Source organism: Lotus japonicus, chromosome 1 (genome assembly GCF_012489685.1).
Source record: "Lotus japonicus ecotype B-129 chromosome 1, LjGifu_v1.2".
Classification (NCBI taxonomy): Eukaryota; Viridiplantae; Streptophyta; class Magnoliopsida; order Fabales; family Fabaceae; genus Lotus; species Lotus japonicus.
Genome location: NC_080041.1, coordinates 19,294,206 through 19,321,434, shown reverse-complemented (window position 1 = coordinate 19,321,434; position 27,229 = coordinate 19,294,206). Strand labels below are relative to the sequence as shown.

Here is a 27,229-nt window from a genome sequence, read left to right as displayed (position 1 = left end):
TTTTTTTTGTTACAAAAGAAAATTAAACAAAGACTAAACAAAGCGTCTTGACACAAAAGAGACACAACAATAGAAGGAGAAAACTTCCAAACTTGCGTACGACATCCTTTAAACTATTAAGTTTTGATTTTGTATCCCATACCGGTATCAGTTGTGATTAATCATCTTGACCATCGCCCACACTCCGTTAGTGTTAGACTAGCTAATGGTATTACGCATGAATGACAACTCATTTGGGACAGCAAGAGGGTGCGTCAATGCATGGCGGGGGTTGGCTGGTATCAATTTTGTAGGTCCAAGAAATTCAAGTTCTGTGAGCAACTACAATTCTTCAAGCTTCCACAAAACAACACTTTCAAAGTGGTTATTATTTGAAACTAATAGGTGCTCGTGATGGTGTGTGAAAATGAACAATCTGTTTCTTCAAGTGCAGTAGTTCCTGTAATAATTTAGCTTTGTCGTCTTTTTACTATTTTGCTAGCTTGCCTTTGATGTCTGTTGTTCTTTATACAATTGCAAAAACTTTATTCTGTCTCTTGAAATTGCGATTTTATTTGTTAAGCTCTTCTATGTTGTTTATCTTATCGGTTTATAAGTAAGCTAGGTCGTACTCATATTGTTGAATGCACGTAAGGGAATATATTAAGTCATTTTTGTTACTTGATAAGCCTTTATAAGTTGGTATTCAACGGATGCTCCAACATTTTTAATGTTTCATATCATAGTCAGAGATGTATCTTTTGTAATAGTCTATCTACATACATTTATGGTCTGCCGAAGAACAAACCATTTAAACGCATAAAATGAGCTGTGGTGATATGTGTATACACTTGAAGGATAAAAATGCGAACAAAGGAATATAAACAGGTTCCGTGCGTAGTTCATGGGTAATTCATATGAAGTCTCATTGCCAATTCCTATTTCCAAATGTAAAAGAGATTTTATTCTATTCAGTTAACAAGTCTCATTAATAATAACAATGGAACTATATTCATATATAAATAAAATTTATGATATAATATATTTATTTCAGCGTTAGAAATCATTGTGTAGTACCCTAAACCCTAAGATACTACAGAAAACTCCATTAAATAGAGTTTTTACATACTTTAAATATTACTATATATCTAAATTTGTATATAAAATGTAAATAATTTAAATTATTAGTTGTAACATGCATTTGAATAAGAATATAGAAACATTTGATATGGTTAAGTTCCTATATAGTCATTCCAATCACATCAATTATATATATAAAATTATTTTGTTAAGCAAACAGAGTTAGAGATTAAATTTCCGTGCATCGCACGGGGATAATCCTAGTTGTGTTAATGAGTAGATTCCACAATGCGAATTTAGATAAAATATTTCAAATGGGAAGAGTGAATCACCATGAGCCGCGCCGCCAGCCGCATAAGCAAAACTTAATAAAATGGACTAAAAAAGATAATAATGTACATTTTCAAGAAATTAAAAATTAAATAAAATTAATGACTAGTATCAACATTTTCTATACTTTCAGGATCTAAAAATATATGGTAAATTTTGTGGCACCTTGAATTTTTTTTTGGGGTGTGATACCCATTTAAGTAATTTAATAGATTATTGTCATATTATTCAAGGTAAATACTATATCTTTAGATTTTACTTCACTTGTCAATTAACTTTATTTTATAAAATTCATTTTTTAATGAAAAATGAACGAGTGGTAGAAACGAATGATAGTGATGGAGATGCGCATAAAATAATCATAATTGATGGATAAACAAAGCTTAGAAAACACAACTCGTATATCTCACGTCCTTAAGAATGAAACACTGCATTACTATGACATAACAAAATCAAAATTTTAATCGATATATGAGTATTTATTATTGAATCAACTCATTTTGGGCATCACACCTTAAGGTACTACAGCAAGCATCAAAATATATTTAGGAGAAAGGGAAAAAAAACCATGGGGAATGGTTGACGTGAAAAAGAGGATAGCAGAGCTGATTTTCATTCTTTCACTATTGGAATTTGAACAAATACTTATCAACAGGGATAACCATCTTACCATCACCCAAAAAAAAAAACCATCTTACCCTCACAATCCTCAATATACCAAGTACCTAACAACTCCGATTTATAGACATATATTGTATTTGTGTAGATACTTAGAGAGAAAGAGAGTGAAGAGATAGAATTAATAATGTGATGCGATAAGAAGTGGAGATAAAGAGAAAAATGTTATTTTGTGAGCGTCTGAATTATTTATATATCTATGAATTATTACTGAGGTCCATATATCAAAACTTCAAATTATATTCGAGTGTGAGGATGTATATAATGAGGATGGTCTTTATACATGAGAATGCACGAATAAACAATAATGTTTCGTTGACATATCAATTCCACCTCCATTTTGTGAGATTAGATAGAAATGAGAGATAAATGAATGATATGATTTGTGATGTGACAGGAAATGCAGAGAGAGATAGAAAGAAAAATATGTGGAAATGAGATGGAAGAGAAAGTGAGGTATGTTTTTTTTTTTTTTTTTTGAAAGTGAGGTATGTATATATCATTACTTAGAGCATCTCCAATGCAAGGTTCTTAATTCTTATTTTTGAGTTAAGAACTAAAAACTGAGTTCTTAACCACTAGAGGGGATGACGTGGAGTTCTTAGTTCTTAAATATAAGAACTAGGTTTTTATATAAGAAGTTTTACTGTTGAGTTTTTAGCATAAAAAATTAATTTTTTCTCTCTCATTCATTTAATTTAAGTATTGAATTAACATTTAAATTTAAATCAAAATTATATGTAAATAAAAAATATTAATATAATGGTATCGTGGGACCGGATGAATAGTGATAAGAACTAAGAACTAAGAACTCATGGTTGGAGCAAAATCTGCAAAGAGTTGCTTAAACACATGTGGCAGTACAGACCCACATGAATAGTGCTAAAAACTAAACACCAGAATTGAAGATGCTCTCATAAATCATGACCGTCATATCTAATCATGAATGATCAATGATTAAAATAAGGCTTAATTTCACTTTGGGCCCCTGATCTTTCAAAAATGAGCGATCGGGGCCCCCCGTGTTTAAACGTAGCGGTCAGGAACCCCAACGTTTCAAAAACGTGCGTTCCAAGCCCTTCTTTTAAGTGCCGTTAGTTTGACCAACGGAGCTAGTGACGTGGATTTTCTTTTTCATTTTAACATTATCTTTTTTACCCAAAAATCCCCCCCAATTCTCTCTCAATCTAGACATCTCTCCCTCTCTCACTTTCTTCTCCATTTTTCTCTGAAACCCTAAAACCACACAACATCATCTTCTTCTTCATGGTCGCCGCCACTCCTCTTCGGCCAAGCTGCCACTAACGCGAGCTTCCTCACGCGAGCCCGCTGCTGGCCACACCACCATCACCGCGCCTCCTTCTTCCATGAGAGCCACCGCCGGTCACACCATCACCTCCTCATCATCCTCGCGCGAACCTATAGGGCAGCCACCATGGCCACCACGTGGAAGCCATCACCACCATGAAACCCTAGGACCGCCGCCTTCAAAGTCCGATCTACGACGAACCGCTCACGATCTCGACAAACCAACACCACCACTGTGCTCCTCTCCTCGTCCGCAACAAAACCCACAAAGAAATTTCTGATTCCGACGACCTCCGCCGTGAACCGCCGTGCGCCACCGTCGGAGGCGATTTCCGACGACTCGCCCTCTTCTCCTCTTCTCTTTCTCTTGCTAAATTAGGGTGAAATTAGGGAAAAAATTGGGGGGAAGCGTGTTTGTGAATTGGGGGAAATTTTTGGGTGAAAAAGATAATGTAAAAATGAAAAAGAAAAGCTCCGATCTGGCTCCGTTTGGTCAAACTAACGACACTTAACAGAAGGGCTTGGAACGCATGTTTTTTAAACGTTGGGGTGCCTGACCGCTACGTTTAAACACGGGGGGCCCCGATCGCTCATTTTTTAAAGATCAGGGGCCCAAAGTGGAATTAAGCCTTAAAGTAATCTAATGGTCACATTACCGCTTAAAATGCCATATGACTTTTTTAAAAGTCATCACTTCATATTTTAATCTTAACAATTTATAATTGAATTTAAAGTCGTGATTTGTCTCATGTTCTTATATAAAATTATTATTGTCATAGTCAAGATATAACATATTTATAAACTAAAATATTTTGAATAAATTTAAAAGTAAAAAACAATTGTACACCGAAGATGACATATGAGAGAGGTTAACAAATTTATTCCATTATTATTTAATAAAAAACATATTATTCAGAATATTTAATAGGAGCAAATGGTGCGATTACATCAATTGTTGGTGAACCCTCCACCTCCAGTAGTAGTATGACAATATATTTGTATTCAACGCAACTCTATACCCCATTAGAGTTTAAATTTTATATTGATATTGATGCAAACACAAATTTGATTATATTATCTTAAGGTATTAAACTATTAAGCACCAAAAAAAAGGTATTAAACTATTAATGGGGAAATAAAATTTAACACGTTGAGTTTAAACTTATAAGTGAATTGGAGAAGTGCGATTTTACTACATTAAATTCATCCTGGATTTGATTTTTTATTTTTAAACGTTGGGTTGATCTTACACTAAAGGAAAATTCAAAAATATCCACTTAAAAAGTATTTTTTTTATACACTCATTTTTTGTTTTTACTTTTTACTTTGTTGTACTTAGCTGAATTGTCTTATATGCTTAATACGAATATTCAATAAGATCCTTTGAATTAATGCCCATTTCCTTGTCAATGCTGTTGACTAGTGTTGTAAAAGACAATTGAAGTTTTTGACCCAAAAGAAAGTTCAACGGTAGATGAAGAGTAGAAGGCAAACTCACAGAGTGCCATACCTTAAGAGTCTCTAGTGAAGCAGTACACCAAGTCACCAACCCCGCCCCCCCCCCCCCCGCCCCCAGTTTTCAATCTCTACCACACCAAGGAAAAACCAAAGGAAGAATAGTTAACATGAAGAAGAAATCAGAGCTTATCTTTATTCCTTCACCATTAGTTGGCCATTTAAGCTCAACCTTTGAACTTGCACAACTCCTTATCAACACTGATAACCATATTTCCATCACAATCCTCAACATCAAGCCCCTAGCAACCCCCTCTTCAGAGTCCTACCTCAGAACAGTTTCAGCCTCACAACCTCATATCCAAATCATTGATGTAGAACAACCACCACATGAGCAAACTCTTGTACCTCAACCTACAATATCCTTCCTCTGGAGCTTCATGGAGGGGATCAAACCCCATGTAAAATCCACTATGCAAAACATTTTATCATCTTATCCTAACAAAGTTGTTGGGTTGGTCCTAGATTTCCTTTGTGTTCCCATGGTTGATGTGGGAAAGGACCTTGGTATCCCTTCTTATATGTTCATCCCATCAAATGCAGGATTTTTGAGCCTCTTTCTACACTTTCATAAAAGTGAAATTGAGGATTTGTTGAAGGACCCTGATCCTGAGCTGTTAGTTCCTGGTTTTCCCAGTCCAGTTCCTTCAAGTGTTATGCCTGATCATTATTATACAAGAGATGAAGAAGGAGTTGTTGCCTACTGCAATTTCACCAAGAAGTACACAGAAACCAAAGGAATCATCATCAACACTCTTTCAGAGTTGGAGCAGTATGCTATTGATGAATTATCTGATGGCCAAACCCCTCCAATTTATGCTGTTGGTCCTATGATTGATCTCAAAGGTCCTTCTAACCCAAGTTTGGACCAAGTGAAAAATAACTGTTTGTTGAAATGGCTAGATGAACAGCTACCTGGCTCTGTTGTTTTTCTTTGCTTTGGGAGTAAGGGAAGCTTTGATCCATCTCAAACAAGAGAAATAGCACTAGGACTTCAACAGAGTGGGGTTAGATTCTTGTGGGCTTTGCGCTCTCGGCCAACCGCAGATAATGAAGAGAAAGCTTTACCAGAAGGGTTCTTAGAATGGATGGAAGGTAGCAGGAGAGGGATGTTGTGTGAGTGGGCACCCCAGGTGGAGGTTCTGGCTCACAAAGCCATTGGTGGGTTTGTGTCTCATTGTGGTTGGAATTCCATCTTGGAAAGCTTGTGGTTTGGGGTGCCAATATTGACATGGCCAATCTATGCAGAACAACAGCTAAATGCTTTTCGGATGGTGAGGGATTGGGGATTAGCAGTGGAGCTGAGAGTGGACTAGCAGAGGAGATAGAGAAGGGGCTGAAACACTTGATGGAAAGAGATAGTATGGTTCACAAGAAGGTGCTAGAGATGAAGGAGATGGCTAGGAAAGCTGTCCTTAGTGGTGGATCTTCATTCATATCTGTTAGGAGACTTATTGATGATATGATAGGTAACAATTGATAGGTATTGTTGTGTTACATAGAAGGAGATGCCCCATTCTAAGAATCAATGGCTAATGGCCTAATGCAACCCATCATTTAGACAAGCATGGTTGTGATTCTAATAGGGCAGTTTTCTTGATGCAGATCATAAAATGTACTTATGCAACTGTGACTGTTCTCTCTATTCTCTTGTGCTTTTCTTATTGTATGTATAATTTTTTCCACAATTTTTTTTGAAAACAAAATATTCTTTTAGCCCATAAAACTTATGTATAAGACAATCTTTATTTTTGTCCTTTACTAAAATAGCAGAGTTTTAGAAAGAGAGAGATTAAATGCACCCCATTTAATAAAACTGAGATTTTTTTAAGCTTAGTATAGATTAAACAGAACCAACATTGGTTACATTAGGAGAAAGGAGAGGAAGTAAACCCATATGGAATCCTCAATTCAAACATTATTAGAGAAAGAAAGAATCAAACTGGCAACATAATCTGCTATGGAATTACCAAACAGGTAAGATATTCGTACACACCCTCCAAACTATCTCCTTGCACCCGGGAAGAGCTTGAACATTCCATTGATTCTAAGGAAGTGGCAACTTCATCTATGAAGCAAAGCATCATTTACTAGCTGCTTCATATCATGTCATCAATAAGTTGCCTAACAGATATGAATGAAGACCCGCCACTAAGGACAGCTTTCTTGGCCTTCTCTTTCATCTCTTGCACCTTCTTGCGAACCTCGCTATCTTTATCCATCAAGTTTTTCAGCCCTTGCTCTATCTCCTCTGCCATTACAAGAGCACTAGTCCTTCTATAGTCCAATCTCAGCTCCACTGCTAATCCCCATTCCTTCACCATCATAAAAGCAATCAGTTGGTGTTCTGCATAGATAGGCCATGTCAATGTTGGCACCCCAAACCACAAGCTTTCCAAGATGGAATTCCAACCACAATGTGACACAAACCCACCAATGGCTTTATGGGCCAGAACCTCTACCTGGGGTGCCCATCCACATATCATTCCCCTACCTTCCAGTTCCATCCATTCTAAGAACCCTTCTGGTAAAGTTTTCTCTTCATTGTCTGTGGTTGGCGAAGAACGCAAAGCCCACAAGAACGTAACTCCACTTCGTTGAAGTCCTAGTGCTATTTCTCTTGTTTGAGACGGACCAAAGCTTCCCCAACTCCCAAAACAAAGAAAAACAACAGAGGATTCTGGCTGCTCATCAAGCCATTTCATGATAAGGTCATGCTTGGCTTGGTCTAAATTTGGGTTTGGATGACCTTTGAGATTAATCAAAGGACCAATAGCATAGATTGGAGGAGTATGGTCATCAGATAATGCATCAATAATATCATGCTCCAAATCAGAAAAAGTATTAACAATAATCCCTTTGGTGTCTCTAAACCTCTGAGCAATCTTGTAAAAAGCAACATATCCACCATCTTTGTTCAAACAAGCATTAGGTAGAACATTGGATGGGAATAGATTGGAGAAACCCGGAACTAAAAACTCAGGATCAGATTTATTGAACACATCCTCAATTGTCCGTTTCTGAAGGGAAAGCATGAGACTCAAACACCCAACATTTGATATGAAATACAAATAAGAAGGGATACCCAGTTCATTTCCCACATCAATCATGGGAACACAGAAGAAATCTAGTACCAACCCCACAACTGGGTTTGGATTAGATGATACAATGTTTTGTATGGTGTCTTTCACATGGGGTACAAGGCTCTCCACATAGGTGAAGACGTAGTATTCTGGTGATTTCTGTTGCTCCTGTGAAGGTGGTTCTACTTCAGGGAGATCAATGAGTTGAATCTGAGGCTGTGAAGCCAAAACTGTTCTGGCGTATGAGTCTGAAGGAGAAGGAGTGTTAGGGAACTTCATGCAGAGGACTGTGATGGAAAGATGGTGATGAAGGTTGATTAGTTGCTGTGCAAACTCCAAAACTGGGGCCAAGTGGCCAATTGCTGGTGTAGTAATGAAGATCAACTCTGCTTTCTTTTTCATCTCACTGAGAGTTAAAGCCATTTCTCTTTGTTCTCCTTAATTGTGTGGTGGAACTTGGGAGAGGAGTATAATGTTTTCTACACAGTTTTCATTTCCCTGTTAACTTCAATCATAGAAGAAAACTTTTGACAAAAAAAACAATGACGTGAGAGAAGAAATACTTAACTTCAATCATAGAAGCAGAAAACAGTTGACAAAAAAAAATTGACGTGAGAGAAGAAATATATAATACTAGTGTTGAGAAGCATGGCGAAAAAATAATAACTAAATTAACTATATATAATATTACATTATTTTATATATATTGAATATATAAAAAATATTAGATAATGACCCGCGGTACAAGTAAGAGAGGAGGTGAGTGTGTACGTAGTGTACTGCTCGTTTCAGTTTCATTTACATGTAAAGCAGGAACTTGCTTTCCGACACAGGACCATAGTTAAAATTGGAAGCTTAAAGAAACAACAAATTCTGCTACATCTACAATCTGATTTGGAATTTATATGTTACTCTGATTTGAAATTAATTATGTGCCACACAATCTAACAGTCCTTGCATCATAACTTGTTGGAATCCATTTGTTCCCCCAAATGCTGACCTTCTAATCATCCCCAATTCTCCAAATACTACCAGCCATTTAAGAACTGTTGAGAATATGCCTATAATAGCTGAAATTGAGAGGAGATAATTAGTTAGGATTTAAATTTTGTTTTAAGATATTGTTTAGATTTATTTTCAAATTAGAATAAGATTAAGATAATATTAGTTGTTTCTAAAATCAATATCACTTGATTTTAGGAATCAGATCAGTTTATGAGTAGGTTTGTTATTTTTCTGTTAAAGAAGATTGTGAGGAAGTTTTCTGCTGAGGGGCCTTTGAGGATGAGGCCTGCTCCTTTGGCTCTTTTTCTTTCAATAATTGCAGAGCTGTTTGGAGATTCTTCAGCAAGTCTTCTTCTGTTGAAGCTCCTGCAAGGGCCGCTGTGATGTGGGCCTTTTGATTGAGCAAGAGACTAGATTGTGGATTGGCATGCTTAAGGCACTTTTGGTTAGACTTAAACCACTGATTGACATTCTCCTTATGGGCTTTGGAAGCATCAAAGACCTTCCACCATTTGATTAAGGGTTGTTTGGTTAGACTCAAATTGAAGGTCTTGAATAGTAACGGGCTTGACCGTAGATTTCTCAAGACGCTTGAAAGTATCTCTAAGATTGAATTTATTGGTGGTTATAGGACTTTTGGGAGGCCTATCTTCAAGAGTAGATCTGAGGCGTTCCAAATAGATTTATATATATATATATATATAGAGCTCACAATGATGAATAAAATAATCTCCTTCAAATACATTCATACGTATAAAAATACCCAACAAGTGGCATCAGAGCTCTTATCCTTAAGGGACCTGTGAGTCAAAAGAAAACCTAATGGAAGGAGATGCATCATCATCATCATACATAGTGGGTCCTGAACTACCTGAGAATCCTACGGTGGCTCAGATGAAGAATCACAAACAGAAGAAGACAAAAAAGGCTAAGGTAAAAAAATTGTCTATTTTCTTCCGTGTCCAAGATCATATTCACACGAATAATGAATCTGAAATCCGCCAAAGAAATTTGGGAATATCTCAAAGCAGAATATCAAGGTTCTGAAAGAACTAAAGGCATGCAAGTTCTCAACCTTGGCAGGGAATTCGAGATGCAGAACATGAAAGATAATGAAACCATCAAGGGCTATGCTGACAGATTGTTAAGCATAGAAAATAAAGTGAGACTTCTTGGTAGAGACTTTCTGATGAAAGAATAGTGCAGAAAATTCTTGTCACTACTCCTGAAAAATATGAGTCAAAGATATCAGCGTTGGAGGAGTCAAAAGACTTGTCAACCATTACATTGGGAGAATTAATTAATGCTTTACAAGCACAGGAGCAGAGGAGAGCCATGAGACAAGATGAGGTGGAGGTACAAGGTATGTATCGTATGAAAGCACAAAATCCAAGAAGTGAGAAAAAGCAGCAAGGTGAGAATTTTCCTTCTTGTCCTCATTGCAAAAAGACTAACCATCCTCAAACAAGATATTTTTGGAAGCCAGACATTAATGCCTTGTTTGGTGGGAGAGAGATTGAGAAGAGATTGAGGGAAGAGAGAGAGATAGGAGAGAGATTGAGTTTCTCTCTTTGTTTGGTTGTGTAATAATGGAGGTGAGAGAGAGTTTGAGGGTGGCTTTTTCCAACTTTTTGATCTCTTCGCGTTTTGCGAAGAGAATCAGGCAAGGTTGCTTTTTTTATTTTTTTTTTCATTTCCGCCACTAATCTGCATTCTGACTTTTTAAAAAGAAAAAAATATTTTCTTAATCAAAAGCTAACTTTTTTTCTCTCTCTTCCACCTCATTATTTCTCATCTCTCTCTCCTTTATATCTACCATACCAAACAACCTATCAATCTACTTTATTTCTCACATATTTCTCTCTACTCAACTTCTCTCTTCCCTACTCTCTCTTCACTATCTCTCTCTATCCTACCAAACAAAGTGTAAGTGTAGAAAGTGTGGCAATATGGGACATGTAGAACGAGTTTGCATGGAGGAACAAGAAGATGATGAACCAGAGGAGGCTAAGGTGACCATGGAGGAACAAGAAGATGATGAACTACTTCTCGTCACAACGTGCTTTGCTGCAAGCGATATCTCAAGCAATTCATGGTTGATAGATAATGGTTATACAAACCACATGACCAATGACTAGAAGTTATTCAAAGAGCTTGACAAATCCATTGTTTCCAAAGTAAAAATTGGGAATGGTGATGTCATTCCAGTCAAGGGAAAAGGAAATGTTGTGATTGAAAGCTTGTTGAAGGTATGAAAAACGGTAGAAATGAATAGCGTTTTCAGAATAAAACTTCCACCTTAAGATGTTAACAAATCTTTCGAGACACAAGTAAAGTGCTTAAGATAAGAGATAAGAAAAGCACACAAGGATTTTATCCTGGTTCACTTGATGAATCACTCAAGCTAGTCCTGTCCATCCGTAAAGGTGATTTCTTCCTTCTTAGAATGAAGGTAATCCACTAATCAGAGCATTGTTACAACTGCACTTGAAACCTACTGTAACACCCCGATTTCCAGGTGTCACTTTAGTAACCAAAAATAAACATTACGCGGAAAACAGGTAATTTTTTTTTTTTGTTTCTTTCCTTTAAATCAAGGCGATAAAGAATTAGAGACAACACCCAACAACTAAACTAACCGATATACAAATATATACATCTGTACAGCCTCGGCTGCACTCCATGTCACGCGAAGCCGCAGTGACTCCAAAGTAATACGCCCGCAGGCAAATATACAAACCAGAACTGTGAGTAAAAGTATCAAAATACAGTTATCCAAGAGAAAGTCGGCACTCAAAAATGGCCTGAAAGGAAGACCCCTATACTCCGACAGACTCTCTGTGATCCTCCTCAAAAGAACCACACAAAAAGCCACACATCGGAACCTACCCTGTCCCAAAAAGAAACTGACGATCAGAGCTCTACACAAAAAATGTCACTAACCCTAACCTACCCTCCCAGCTCAGCTCACCAATCCTCCTCCTCCTCATCGCTGCTCGGCGAGTAGCTCTCCCCACTGCTCTCGGAGTCAGAGTCGGAATCCACCGTAATCATCTCGGTGTCCAAATCCATAACCTCCCTCCTCACTGTCCTGCGCACCGCCCTAGTCGAGCCGGTCTCCACATCCACCTCTCCTGTGAGAACATCCTCCTCCTCCACCCTCATCAAGGGGTCCACACGGTAGCCGTGCGGTGAAGAGAAAGATAAGAGACGTGAGGCAGATGGGACAACAGACTCCCTCCTCGACTGTACGAGCCTAGAGGACGACGCCACGTCGGTAGAAGCGATGGCAGTAGCCGGAGGTGGCATAACAGATATAGCAGCAGCAGCAGGCTCGATCTCCTCTGGGTCCTCCTCAACAGAAGGTGAAGTCGGAGGTGGTGCAGGTGGTGCATGTCCAGTGCCCGGTCCACAATGAACTGAGGGCGGCAAGTCAAAACTCAGCTCCATACGCCGTAGCACTCCGCTCGTCAGGCGTCCTCGCTCATCCGTCTGGTCCTCCATGACCCTTCCCCTATACGTCGCCCGGTGACCAGCCACATCGATCACCCAAGCGGTGGGGGCATCCCTATCCAGCAACTCATATCTGATCCCCCCCGAGGGAGAGACCGTCGAGAACCAGTCGGCCATCGACATCTGGCAGCAGGCCGACCGCCCAAAGACAAACATACAAACAAAGCCAAGGCGCTAGGGTCAACTCACAGCAATAAGTACATATACACACAACATGTGACAGGGTATATATATAAGTTGTTATATAAGCATATAAGTAATCCTAGCATGTTATGGCTCTAACATTGCTTCAATAAACAAACAGCACACAGTCTCAGTCAGCATGAATGTATGCGTGAAATGCACAATATGAATCCGGATTTGTGACGCGTTCCCGTTCGCCACAAGTGAAGCATTTTCACTATGGATGGACCATTCCCGTTATCCATCCTGGATGAAATCCATCCTGGATGAACCATTCCCGTTATTCATCCTTGGTGAACCATTCCCGTTATTCACCGAATGATGAACCATTCCCGTTATTCATCATTAATGCAAGGTGAACCATTCCCGTTATTCACCATGATATGCACAGGTGAACCATTCCCGTTATTCACCCGATTGAATGCAACGTGGTTAGCCAAACAACGAATCGTCCTTACCACGAAAGTGTCTAGCTCACAACCCAATCTCAACAAACCCATGAGTTAGTGTCGGTCAATACAACACAACTCGGAGTAAGTGTCGGTCAATACAACACAACTCCAACAAGAAACACAAGGGTCTAGTGTCGGTCAATACAACACAGCCCAAACAACAAGAGCGCTAAGTGTCGGTCAATACAACACCGCTCCAACAACAAGAGAACCCAAGGGATTAATGTCGGTCAATACAACACAACCCCATCAACAAGAGTACGTAAAGTACTCGGTGACTTTCAGTCATCACCATAGCTCACCTTAGTGGCTTTCCCCAATTCCAATAACTCACAACAAAGGTCGACTTTTCCCCGTCTTTCGTAAATATTTTCCCCTTCAGTTTTCCTATACTTAAACATTAATAAAAATGATTTCAATTCAGATTAGTCAGGTTATGAGTTTATTTCTCAAAATCTAGGTTTCCCAAGTCTTTAGTTTACAAAATTCTATTCATTCTAGGTTTTCCGAAAACCAACCACCCAAAAGAAGTTTCCCGGGGAAAGTCTAAGTAAACCAACGAATCCCAACAAATGGCTAAGTCCCAAACCCCTCGTTTGAACTTGCCTAGGGTTGCTCATCCAACCCGAAACATCAAAGATCACCAGATCAATGAATCTCCACTCCGAAGTCGCGTCAAAACGCACAATCCAACAAAGCACAACATCACAACATCAGTTCATCAACATAATCAACATCAAAGTAAAGCATAAGTCGAATTGATCGACGCCTATCATGCATTCATAGCTAATATATAGTAAGTTGCCCTAACCTCGAGCTGTTCCAGCTTCGCAAACAAAGTTCTCCTCAAACAATTGCTCTGAGTATTCCAAAGTTCCTTCAACTGAACCTCGGAGAAAAACAAAGCAGAATTCAAACAAAATCGATTAGTTCGATCGCAAAACAATACATAAACGATAGACAAAGCATCAAAGCTTCAGAATACGACAAACGGGTACGAAAGGACAAGTTTTCGAAAACGAAAAACTCCCCCCCCCCTAAGGAAATAACCCACGGCCATAAGGAGAAAAGGGCTTCGGCTCTTTTTCTTCGATCAAATCAGTTTACAAGGTAGTTTTAGGGTAAAACTAAGGCAAAGAAACTGTCGGAACAATTTTCGGACAATCGGGTCGAAATACGACTACGCAGGGGCATTTTGGTCCAAAATAAAGGCTCAAAACTTCAAAGTTATTAGTTCTGAAAACAGATTTGACAGCAACGATCCTCATGACATCCGTGACAACAAATCCTAAAGGCACGAAGTCAGATTATAGCTTTACGACAATAAAGTTTCGAAATGTGAGACAAAAAGAGTTTTGAGTCAATTTTTCAGATCCTGGACAAATGAATCGCAATCAGAGTTTACTGACAGAGGTTTTAGACTCAGGGGAACATAAGGAACATAACCCAAGCGAGAAAACAGAGAAATCGGACAATTTTAGAAAAAGCTCAAAACTTAGAGCACAGAAACGACTTCAGAAACTCAGCAGAAACAGAAATCAGAGGCAGGATTCATGATAGTTACCTCGATACCTAGAAGTAGGGACGAACTGCACGAAGATTGGTCAAGGTTTCGCGAAAATCTCTTCTCCCACCAAGCTCTCCACAATCCTCGGCCAAAATGGGTGAAATGGAGAAGATAGTTGCTTTTTCGCGCTATTTATAGGCGGGTGAAATCGCGGGAAAATGAAAATTTCGCGATTCTGATTTTTGCAGCACGATCACCGAGAAATTCTAAGAGAGATTCTGGCGTCAGAATTCCAGAACTCAAAACAAATATCTAGGATTTGGGAAAAACGATATCGTAAAACTCAAAAGCGGTGTCGGTTAATCTGCCCCGAAAAACTACTTTTTGCTGTGATGCTCAGACGACAAAACTTCCTACTGAAGAAAGATTGGAAATGTCGAAACAAGTCTGGGAACGCGGACGGAATCTTCGTTAGAAGTCCCGAATAGAAAAAGTCTTCATCCATTGCTTGAAAATAGGGTTTCGAAGCAAAGAAATTAGCGTCGGCGGACATCCGAAAAGTGAAACCTATCGTACGTACAGTCCAGAGTTCCGAAATGAAACGCTGGTCGATGGAAAAATAAAGAGAATCTTTAAATTTTCCGAGAGTTCGAAATCTCACTCAAAACGTTACTTTAAGAGCGAAATAGCCTATCTGGACACGCTCGCCCTAAGGCAAGTGTGCAGACGACTCGCACTAACTCCGAAAACGACTACGCAACATTCCTCAAGCAATTCCTGAACTTTCTTCTTCATTAATCTTCCTCAAATATCAAACTCCTGTCACGCTTACACTGATCCTACGCGTGAGTCGGAAACTAGCTTGTTCTGAAAATCCAGGTCTTACACCTACAAGTGACTAACAATACACTAACTTAGCTCACACTAAGATTTACTCTCTTAGTCTTCTCTAGGATCCGATCAACCTTGATCTTCTACAGGTAAACTAAACAACTGTTTAGAAAATATTGTTTATAAAGAAATTGCTTCTTAAAAGCTTGTAGTAAACACAATGAATTCAATGAAGAAATAATGCTTAGAAGATTTGAATATATCTTGCGCGTATAAGTTTCTTCCAATATCATCTTTCAATCTTCAGCCTCTATATATACTCCAAGGATTAGGGTTTGAACATTGCATGGGAATGCTACCGTTGGAGGGCAGATCTGGGATTTCCAACTTCTGCTGTGGCTGAGAATGTTAGGTTAGGTCGTCAGGATAGTACATTTGCTTTTGTACTTTGGAAAGTGACTTGACCTTTAACCTAGTAGACTTCTGATCAGAGGAATGCTTCGTGTTGGAACTTGTGAAGCTTGTTGATCAGAGTCAGAGGGAAGCATGGATCCTCTGACCGTTGTATCTTCTGATTCTAAACTCAGAGGAGAAGTACTTGGTCTTCAGAGCCATTTTGCTTCTGGACTTCAGAGTCTTCACTTTTCCGCTTCTGGATCTTTAGAGTCTTCTACACAGTCAGAGCTTCTGAACCTTCAGAGTGTCTGGGTTGTCAGAACGTCTGGATCTTCAGAACTTCAAGTGAGCTGAGTCCTTATCAGATCTTGATTAACTTCAGATCTTCTGAAGCTTTTCTATTGTTCAGATTGAACATAGAGATTGTGAAAGCGTTGCTAGGGTCACTCTTTAAGCACAGTGCTTTTGATTTGTGTGAGATTATGTTAAGGTCAGAGCCTGTCAAGAGCACACTCAGAAAACACGTTAGAGTACCTTAATTGTTCATACTAGAGAGTTAACTTGTAATCATCAAAACATAGAGTTGTACTACACGATCAAAACTTGATCTTACAATCTCCCCATTTTTTATGATGACAAAACTAAGTATATGATGAACAATACTTAAACAATAAACTGAATTCACTCAGAGTTTAGAGAAATAGAATTGGACTTATCCTGATGTGAATGGTTTATTTTGCTCATTCTGAATCCAAGTCACAGCTTGATTCTGAGCTTAGCTCCCCCTGAATCTAAGACTTAATGAAGACATTAGTGATATCTAGATTCTGAGCTAAATAATAGAAGAGTTCAGAGTGAAAACGCATGACATAGATGAATTGAAATAATCAGAGCGCATGAGTATTCAGAGTCACGAGTAGGGTATCAGAGTTAACCAATATCACTTCAGAAGAAGTGAAATGTATTCCTTGTATTTGCCCAGTGACACATCTATGGTCATAAAAGTGGAACTCTTAAATTCTCCAAAAATAATAAACATCACACTAATCAGCATATACATAAAAAACTGGGTTATACTCCCCCTTTTTGTCATAAGCAAAAAGCTTGGGGTGTGAAAAACTTAGATTGAAGTACAAGGTACTCCCCCTAAAAGAGAAACTAAGGTAAAAAAGATGGAGAATTAATTATTGATGAAAAAGAGATTGGCAAATTAAAGAAAGGAATTAATGCATAGGTAAAACGTTTACCACCGGCCACGGCAGTAAAGAGAAGCGTCAATTACCAATACTTTATCCCCGAGAAACTGCAGTAGCAATAACTTCCGGAGAGAAAAAGATGCTTATATAAAGTGATTAGGAACACAGTAAGCTTCACAACAAGATCAATTCCAAAAAAAATGGCATCATACATGGTTGTATTAGAAGAGCTCAGAAAGAAGGCCTTTGAAGAAGATTTGTTCATGAATGTTAGGCATCCAGATGGTTCAAGAACCATACATGAGCTGATCACAACGCTGCTGGAAGAGGATCTTAGTCCAGAGTTGGAGAAAGATCTGAAGGAGTTCCTCTGCTTCGGAGAGGAGATTCAGGAGCTGTGCCAGCTGGAGCTGAATCTGCTGGAAGAAAAAGAAGCAGTGGAGAAGGATCTGGAGACGATGGAAGAGAGTCTGGAGAGGGATGAGCTGAGCAAAAGGCTCGGCAACATAGAGTACATGCTCGATCGTCTGGAGAATGAAAGAGTAGAGCAGCGCCAAGAGTGTAGGAGAATGAGGAAGCATCCTCCATTCTAAAGTAATATAGATGTATGAAGATGTAATAGAAATGATTGGTTATATATATATATATAAAATAAATAAATTTCCAGATATGTGTGAGTTAAATGCAAGAAGGAACATGAAATAAACAAACACATAAGGAAATAAATAGATATTAAACATAGAAGTAAATAACTAAAAACGAAGAAAACAAATAACTAAAAGTTTATCAATTAAAAAAGAAAACGATAGAGATCTTAAAAACTAAGGTTTGGCAGTGCGACGCAGGAGCTCTTGAATTGCTTCATTCATGCTGAACAGGAGAGTCTCATGAGTGTTAAGACGTTGTTCCAAAATAGCAAGTCTGGAAGAACTTGGCTGAGTAGAAGTGGAAGGAACATCCTGAGCAGAGTGAGGAGTTTGAGTGGAGTGTGAAGCAGCACTTGTGAAAGGCACTGGTGCAAGAACTTGACCTCTGAGAGCATCAGCTCAGCCTGTAGCCTTTCAGCTTCTTTCAGAGTTTCTATCTTTGCATTCTCAATTTGTTCAGCTTCTAGACGTGCAGCTTCTTCTGCTTGTTCTTTCTTCTTTCTTGCTTCCTCAATAGCTTCAAGTAACTCAACCCTTAGTTGTTGTTCATGCATAGCCACTCTTCTGTTGAAACGCTGCCTAGCAGCTTCAATCCTCTGATCCATTTCAGCTGTGAGATGACTCATCATAATAGGAACTTGAGCAATCAGCCAATCACACAGATGATCCCATTCTTCAGCAACAGAGTTAGGATTCTCATGAAGGTCAGTGTGACCTTGCACATTGCGAATCATTAATGATGCTTCATAATTAAACACACTGATGCACTCAAGAAGGGAGTTGGGTTTAAGATATGTATAGGGAACAATGGAGAGATTGGTTTCAGGAGAAGTGGGGTGATTACTGCTATTGGCTTCAGAAACACCTTGAGGAGAACCAACATCTAGAGTTTGGACATTTGAAGTGTTGATCTCAAGGTTAGGCTGTGAGGTTTCAACCTCAGGGTTTGGAGATCTAACCGAGGAATGGTTAGAGACTGAGTTTTCTGGTGGAACAGGTTCTGGTTGAGAGGGAAGTGTTGGTTGTATAGGTTGAGATGAAGGAGATGCTGCATTCAGAGGGACTAGTGGAATGGGATGATCTAGATCAACTAGACGTTCTGATCTAGGTCCAGGATATCTCCTTGGACTTGGAACGGTATGGTAGTACTCAGGAATAGCAGACTCTTTTTGTTTCGCAATTTGATCAAATTGGCGAAAGGATTCAGAGTTATTTGAGGGTGAGGAGTTAGCAACATTTGTGGGAAAAGATAAAGAGGGACAAGGAGTGGTATTTTCTGTTTCGGTTGTTTTGCGAACAAGATGATCTGATGCTCTGAGGACAGAGTGATCAGAGGTTCTGGGTTCATGGTGAGATTGATCAAAAATGATGGGTTCGGAGGTTTGTGGGTTATATTGAATGGTTATAGGTGAGGTAGGTTCAGAGGGTCTAGGAGTCTGAAGCATATTCCAAAGAGGTGCTTCTTCATGAGAGGGTTGAAAGAATGAAGATCTGGGTGAAGTGGGTGGAGAGGTGTTTTGTTCAGCTGGTTGAGACTCTTGAATGGGAGAGAGTGGGGTAGCAGTGCGGTTAAGAAGTGCAGAGATTGGGAGTGCATCAAATGAGCTTAAATCATCATCAATAAATGTAACAACAGACTTACTTGATGATCTCACTGCAGACCGAGTAACCCTGGCAGGAGCCTCAGTTCTGGTTACCTCAACAGCTGGTTCCACACGAGTTGGTTGGACCACAATCCTCACTTGCTTCTTTGACTTCTTTGGTGGAGGAGCATCATCATCATCATCACCATCAGATGGAACACTAGGCTTGGAGGGTTCCTCAAGCTTCCTCTTGAGCTTGTCATGCTTCTTCTTCTGATCAACACCATCAGAAGGATTAGACTCTTCAGAGGATTCCTCTATTATTATTCTTCTCTTCTTCTTCTTCTTGGGAGGAGAATCAAATTCTGGAGCTGGTGGCAGGGTTCTGAAGAACTCGTCCACATCTATTTCAAAACCTTGTTCTCTCAAGTCAGCTAGATAGTGCAAGATAGCAACTGGATCATCAGCTTGAGACCACAGAGGGTAATCAATCAGAGGGACTCTTCTCTGTCGAATTTCATCAGAGGTGTCTTCATGAGCAGGTGCAACCTTTGTCTTGATTAATCCCATCTTCTTCATGGATGTGGCAGCGAAGACATCACCAACAACAGTCGCCAGATCCTCTGTGCAGCTAGCTTTAGTCAGATCCTCTATCAATTTGCTTTCCAGGAAAAGGTCTGAAAGCAATCTTCCAAAAGGAATGTATCTGATGGCAGATTTGTGAGAAGCAGTTGTTCTGGATTTCCTGATGCACTCTTTGAGATAAGAGAACAGGAAGAAGGGAAGGCAGATCTTCTTGCGGTCCTGAATGAAGAAAAGCATCACTTTCTGACAGAAATTGATGTAGTCTGGAGAGCTTCCCTTTGGCCTTTGATTGATGCAATGAAGAAGAATCTTGTGCCAAATCCTTAGCTTAGGATGAAGTTCTACCACTTTGTAGTCACTCTTGCCTGGCTTCCAGTTTGTGTAGAGAGCTCGGTTAGTATTTTCTTTGGTCTTGGGTTTCACCTTTGATTCCGACAGTTGAAATTTGTAGCCTGTACCGGTGTTTTCACCCAGAAGATCAACAATTGATTTCTCTGTGATGATGATTCTTCTGCCAGCAATGTAGGAGACTACTTGATTGTCATCACAGTCGGCATGCTTCCAGAATTCCTTCACCAGTTTGATGTAGACTGGACCACGAAGCCTGTTGAAGTATTCTTCCCAACCTTGAGCCTTTACTTCAGGACGAAGATCAAACCCATTTGCAGCAATGTTGTCTAGATCAAATCTCCATTCAGCAAGAACCTGGAGTTCATCAGAAGAGTAGACACACGTAACAGCACAACCCCTTTGTGCGAGAGGAATCATCTGCCCTGTAGCTTGAGCTTTTGGTTGATTTCGTTGAGTTGCAGATCCCGATTGACCGGTAATCTGACCTACTACCATGACAGGAAATCTTCTTCCGTCCACAATTTCACCTCTGTTAGATTTTACCATCTCTGAAGCGGTTGAAGGTTTGGGTAGAAAGAGAAAGGATGAATGAAGAGAGAGAGAGATCGTGGGGATTAAGGGTTTTGCAAACCGAAGAGAGAGAGAGAGAGTAAAGCAGTAAGTGATGGAGAACGTGTGTGTATAGTGGATTTTTGAAAATAACCGTTGTTGATTAAAAAGCAAAGTAAAATCAACGGTTAAAAATTAAAGACATCATAGCAACAGTTAATACACATATCACACGATGGAGAGAAGCACATCAACACTCATTACGACAGATTGTCAGCACGGGCACAAGGAACGATGCATCATAGCTACTGACACACGTTTACTGTCTCAGCTTCAGAGTGAGCACCAATGGGTACTTATCCTCTGATGGAGTTACCTTCTGAACTAGACATCTTCTAATAAAGAAGCATCATAGTCAGAGGTTCTGAGCCATCTTCATGCTGGACAAAGGTCCATATTCAGATTTTTCAGAATGAAATTAAATCTATCCTCTGCTAAGGGCTTTGTAAAGATATCTGCCCATTGATGGTCAGTATCAACAAACTTCAGAAGAAGTACGCCCTTCTGAACATAATCTCTAATAAAATGATACTTTACCTCAATGTGTTTTGCCCTTGAGTGTAAGATAAGATTCTTACTCAGTGATATTGCTGCAGTGTTATCACAATAGATTGGGATGTTGCTCTCAAGGATTTGATAATCCTCCAGCTGATGTTTCATCCAGAGCATCTGAGTGCTGCAAATTGCTGCTGAGATATATTCTGCCTCTGCAGTGGATAGTGCAATGGTTGATTGCCTCTTGCTTGCCCATGCGACTAGATTACTTCCCAGAAATTGACAGTTTCCAGAAGTACTTTTTTTCTCTGTTCTATCTCCAGCATAATCAGCATCGCAGTAACCTGAAAGCTTATACTCTGATGTTTTCTTATACATCAAGTGACGGTTAGTGGTACCTTTCAGATATCTCAGGATCCTCTTAACAGCAGTTAAGTGGGTTTCCCTCGGATCTGATTGGAAACGAGCACATAGATGAACACTAAACAGAATATCTGGCCTAGATATAGGGAATAATGTATGATGGAAAGAGTTATGATGTAAACATAGATCAATTATGAATAAAACAGGTTTTGCAAACATATGTGACACGATTATATATAGATATATGCATATAGAATCACAAATGAATAAATTAAAGTAAGTAAATACGCAGAGTTTAAATAAAACAACGTTAAATAAAAAGGAAAAGGAAGAAAAAGAAGAGATCCTAAAAAGACTAAGATTTGTCAGTACGGCGCAGAAGTTCCATCATCATGTGCTTCATCTCAATCAGCATGGATTCATGAGTGTCAAGACGTTGTTCCATGATGTCGAGTCTGGATGAGCTTGTCGGAGTAGAGCTGGAAGGAACGTTCTGAGCAGCTTGAGGTTCTGGAATGGAAGCAGAAGCAGCAGGAGTAAACGGAACTGGTGCAAGTCGCTCTGCCTCAGCCTCAGCTTCAAGACGTTCTGCCTCAAGTCTGGCTTGTTCAGCCTGAGCTGCTGCTTGACGGGCAGCTTCTTCTTCTTGTTCTTTCTGTCTCTTGGCTTCTTCAATGGCTTCAAGAAGCTTGGTTCTCTGTTCGAGTTCATGAAGAGCCACCCTCCTAGCAAACCTTTGCTTTGCAGCCTCAATGCTCCGACTTCCTTCTGCATGCAGTAGCTGCAGCATAACGGGAAACTGAGCCACCAGCCAAGTGCTCAACTCGTTCCACTCATCAGCCACATTTTCAGCATTCTCACTGAGGTCAGTCTGACCGTGCACATTGCGGAGCCTCAAGGAGGCTTCATGATTGAAAATATTGATGCACTCAGAGAGAGATGTGGGTTGAAGGTGAGTATAGGGAATGATGGATAGGTTGGGTGCAGGAGAGGCTGGGTGATTGCTGCTATGAGCTTCAGAGGCACCTTGTGGAGAACCAATGTTAATTATGGGAGCATTGGGTTCAGAGGTTCCACGGTGAGGGTCTGAAGTTTCAACCAGAGGGTGAGGTGATCTAACCGAGGATTGGTTAGATACTGATTGTTCAGGTTCAGGGTCTGGTTGAATTGGCTCTTGTTGGTCAGGGACAGGGTGAGCCTGTTGGACTAAGGGGTCTGCCTCTTGGATAGGATTGGCCAAGATAGGTTCATCTGGGTCAACTAGACGTTCAGGTCTAGGGCCAGGATATTGCCTAGGGCTTGGACAGGTAAGGTAATGTTCTTCCAAGGCAGAGACCTTCTCTTTCCTAACCTCCATGAATTTTCTAAGTGATTCAGAGGTATTGGAGGGAGGAGAGTCAAAAACATTGATGGGGAAGGATACAGGTGTGAAGGCTGATGAAGAGTCTGTATCCGTGGTTCTGACAGCAGGACGTGCTGATGCTCTGGGAGCAGAGTGATCAGACGTTCTGGGTTGTGATTCTGTTGGTTTGGGTTCTGGTTGGTTGGGGATGATGGGTTCAGAAGTTAATGGGTCGTATGGAATGGTGAGGAGAGAGGTTGGATCTTCTGACCTAGAGGGTTGGTTCTGAAGCAAATTCCAGAGTGGTGCTTCAGTAGGAGAAGGTTGAAAGAATGAAGATCTTGGGGAATGTGGTGGAGTGGTGGGTTGTGCGGCTGGCTGGGATTCAGGAATAGGAGTGAGGGGATTTGAAGAGTGTTGGAGTAAGGCAGAAATTGGGAGTGCATCAAATACATTCAAATCATCATCAGAGGTAAGTGCAGGCTTACTTGTATGTGCTGATGATCGAGTCACTCTGGCAGGAGGTTCAGTCCTTCTGACCTCTGCAGCAGCTGGTTCCACCCGAGTAGGCTTCACCACAATTCTGACTTTCTTCTGCTTCTTCTTTGGAGGACCATCCTCACTATCATCACCATCATCATCATCAGGCTTGCTCTTCGCCTTCTTGACCAGAGGGACATCAGATTCCTCTGAGGATTCGTCCAGAACCATCTTCCTCTTGGTTTTCTTCTTGGGAGGAGAAGGAAACTCTGGAGCTGGTGGAAGTCTGCTGACGAAATCATCAAGGTCAATCTCGAATCCTTGAGCCCTGAGGTCTTCAACATAGCATCTGATGGCTTCAGGATGGTCTGCTTGAGTCCACAGAGGGTAGTCATTCAGAGGCATTCTTCTTCCTCTGATCTCAGAAGATGTGTCCTCATGAGTAGGAGCAATCTTCTTCTGGACTAAGCCCATCTTCTTCAGAGAGTTGGCAGTGAAGACGTCGCTAACAATTGTGCTCAAGTCCTCTGTGCAACCAGCATTGACCAAATCTTGCACCAAGTTGCTTTCAATGAGAAAGTCTGAGAGCAGTCTCCCAAAAGGGATATATTTGATGGCTGACTTGATGGAGGAGGTGGTGCGAGACTTCCGGATGCATTCCTTCAAATAGGAGAACAGGAAGTAGGGAAGGCAGATCTTCTCCTTGTCTTGAATGAAGAACAGCATCGCCTTCTGATTGAAGTTGATGTAGTCTGGAGAACTGCCCTTTGGTCGTTGATTGATGCAGTTGAGCAGGATCTTGTGCCAGATTCTCAGTTTGGGGTGAAGGTCCATCACCTTGTAGCTCGTCTTGCCCGGTTTGAAGGTGGTGTACAGGGCCTTGTTGACGATGTCCTTGGTTCTGGGTTTCAGCTTCGATTCCGTCAGTGAGAACCGATACCCATGAGCAGTTTCTGCACCTAGCAGATTCACGAATGACTTCTCCGTGATGATGATCTTCCTACCCAGTATGTAAGAGACCACCTGAGTGTCATCACAATCAGCGTGCTTCCAGAATTCCTTTACCAGCTTCTCATACACCGGTCCTCGAAGTCGATTGAAGTAGTTTCCCCAACCTTGAGCTTGGACTTCAGGACGGAGATCAAACCCATTTGCAGCCAAGTTGTCGAGGTTGAATCTCCATTCTGCAAGGACTTGGAGTTCCTCAGGAGGAAATACACAGTGAACGGCACAGCCCCGTTCTGCAATAGGAACAATCTCCTCTTGAGCTTGAGCTTGTTCTTGTGCTGGGTTCTCAGAGCCCCGTTGACCCGTTGCCAATCCGACTACCATGTGAGGGAACTGAGGTGCATCTGCAGTAGATCTTCTGGTTTGTCTCACCATTTTGAAGAGGTTGAAGGTTTGAGGTAGAAGATGAAGTTTGAAGGATGAAGAGAGATCGAGAGAGAAATCACGAAGGAGGCGGTTTTGAAAAGCAGGGAGTGCGAGAGTGAAAACCGGAAGTGAGAGAGAACGTGTGTGTATAGTGGGTTTTATCAAATAACCGTTGTTGATTCAAAAAGCAATTTAAGATCAACGGTTGAAAATTAAAGATAGGCAGTAACAGTAAAATACACAATCACACACAGGAGATAAGCATATCTACACGCAATCACAACAGACTGTCACACGGGCACAAGGAACTATGCATCAGAAATTCTGACGCACGTGTTGTTGTCTCAGCTTCAGAGTCAGTACCAGTGGGCACACACATTCTGATTGAGTTACCTTCTGGACTAGACATCTTCTGATCAAGAGGTATCATAGTCAGAGGTTCTGATCTATCTTCACTCTGGACAAAAGTCCATGTTTAGATTTTTCAGAATAAAATTAAATCTATCTTCAGCTAAGGGCTTTGTAAAGATATCTGCCCATTGATGGTCAGTATCAACAAACTTCAGAAGAAGTACGCCCTTCTGCACATAATCTCTAATGAAGTGATACTTTACCTCAATGTGCTTTGCCCTTGAATGCAAGATAGGATTCTTGCTCAACGAAATTGCAGCAGTGTTATCACAATAGATTGGGATATTGCTCTCAAGGATCTGATAATCCTCCAGCTGATGTTTCATCCAGAGCATCTGAGTGCTGCATATTGCTGCTGAGATATATTCTGCCTCTGCAGTTGATAGAGCAATGGTTGATTGCCTCTTGCTTGCCCATGAGACTAGATTGCTTCCCAGAAATTGACAATTTCCAGAAGTACTTTTTCTCTCTGTTCTATCTCCAGCATAATCAGCATCACAATAACCTGAAAGCTTATACTCTGATGTTTTCTTATACATCAAGCCAAGGTTAGTGGTGCCTTTCAGATACCTTAGGATCCTCTTAACAGCAGTTAAGTGGGTTTCCCTTGGATCTGATTGGAAACGAGCACATAAATGAACACTAAATAATATGTCTGGCCTAGATGCAGTTAAGTACAGAAGTGAACCTATCATGCCACGATAGAGCTTCTGACATACTTTACCACTTATATCTTCTTTTTCCAGAATGCATGTTGGATGCATTGGAGTCTTGGCCACTGTAGATTCCAGCATATTGAACTTCTTCAGAAGTTCCTTAGTGTACTTGCTCTGATGGATATATGTTCCTTCTGGTGTTTGATCTACTTGTATTCCCAGAAAGTACTTTAATTCTCCCATCATACTCATCTCAAATTCAGCCTGCATCATCTCAGAAAATTCTTTGCATAGAGATTGATTAGCAGAACCAAATATAATATCATCAACATAAATTTGCACAATTAAGATATCATCTTTATAAGTCTTGCAAAAGAGAGTTGTATCTACTTTACCCCTTACAAATTCATTCTCCAGAAGGAATGAGCTAAGTCTCTCATACCATGCTCTGGGAGCTTGCTTCAGACCGTAGAGTGATTTCTTCAATTTGAACACATGGTCTGGTTTCTTTTCATCTTCAAAACCTGGGGGTTGATGAACATAGACTTCCTCTGAGATATAACCGTTTAGGAAGGCACTCTTTACGTCCATCTGATGTAGAACTATGTTGTGATTTACTGAGAAAGAAATCAATAGTCTGATTGCCTCCAGTCTTGCTACTGGAGCAAATGTTTCAGTGTAGTCTATTCCTTCCTGCTGGCTGTAGCCTTGAGCAACTAGCCTTGCCTTGTTTCTGACTACATCTCCTTTCTCATTTAGCTTGTTTCTGAATACCCATTTCGTTCCAATAACATGAACATTCTCAGGCTTCTTCACTAAGCTCCAAACATCGTTCTTGGAGAATTGATTCAATTCTTCTTCCATGGCCAGAATCCAATCCTTGTCCTGAAGAGCTTCATCTATGGACTTGGGTTCAATTAAGGACACCAATCCTTTCAGACTCAGCAAGGTCTCTTCAGAGGGTCTGAAGGCAGATCTGGTTCTGACTGGTTCATCTTTGTTGCCCAGAATCAATTCCTTAGGATGAGCTGCAGTGATTCTGCTCTTCTTCAGAGTTTGTGAGTTAGAGGGACCAGCTTCTTCCTCTGGTTCATCTTCCTCTGGCTCAACTTCCTCTGGAGCTTTGCCTTTGTCAGAAACATTAATGCTTAAATCTGCAAACTTTTCAACTAGCTTTGACTGGTCAGAGTCAAGCTTATCGTCAAATCTAACATGAATAGATTCTTCAAAATATCAACAGAGGGGTTCTTATCAAAAACCATTTATTCCTTGACCAA

The 27,229-nt window shown here is 40.3% G+C and overlaps 1 protein-coding gene and 1 pseudogene across 2 annotated transcripts; one reads left to right on the top strand and one right to left on the bottom strand.

The window, feature by feature from the left end:
• Positions 1–4,925: 4,925 nt before the first annotated feature.
• On the top strand, positions 4,926–6,578 carry LOC130734012 (UDP-glycosyltransferase 71K2-like; annotated as a pseudogene). The gene has a single exon (XR_009017714.1). The product of XR_009017714.1 is annotated as a UDP-glycosyltransferase 71K2-like (transcript).
• Positions 6,579–6,790: 212 nt separating this feature from the next.
• LOC130734011 (UDP-glycosyltransferase 71K2-like) lies at positions 6,791–8,535 on the bottom strand. The gene has a single exon (XM_057586299.1). The coding sequence runs from the start codon at positions 8,394–8,396 to the stop codon at positions 6,990–6,992; it is 1,407 nt and encodes a 468-aa protein (XP_057442282.1). The 5' UTR covers positions 8,397–8,535; the 3' UTR covers positions 6,791–6,989.
• Positions 8,536–27,229: the final 18,694 nt, after the last annotated feature.

Excerpts from the sequence above, each read along its gene's own strand:
- LOC130734011 (XM_057586299.1), bottom strand. The coding sequence starts at position 8,396 with ATGGCTTTAACTCTCAGTGAGATGAAAAAGAAAGCAGAGTTGATCTTC.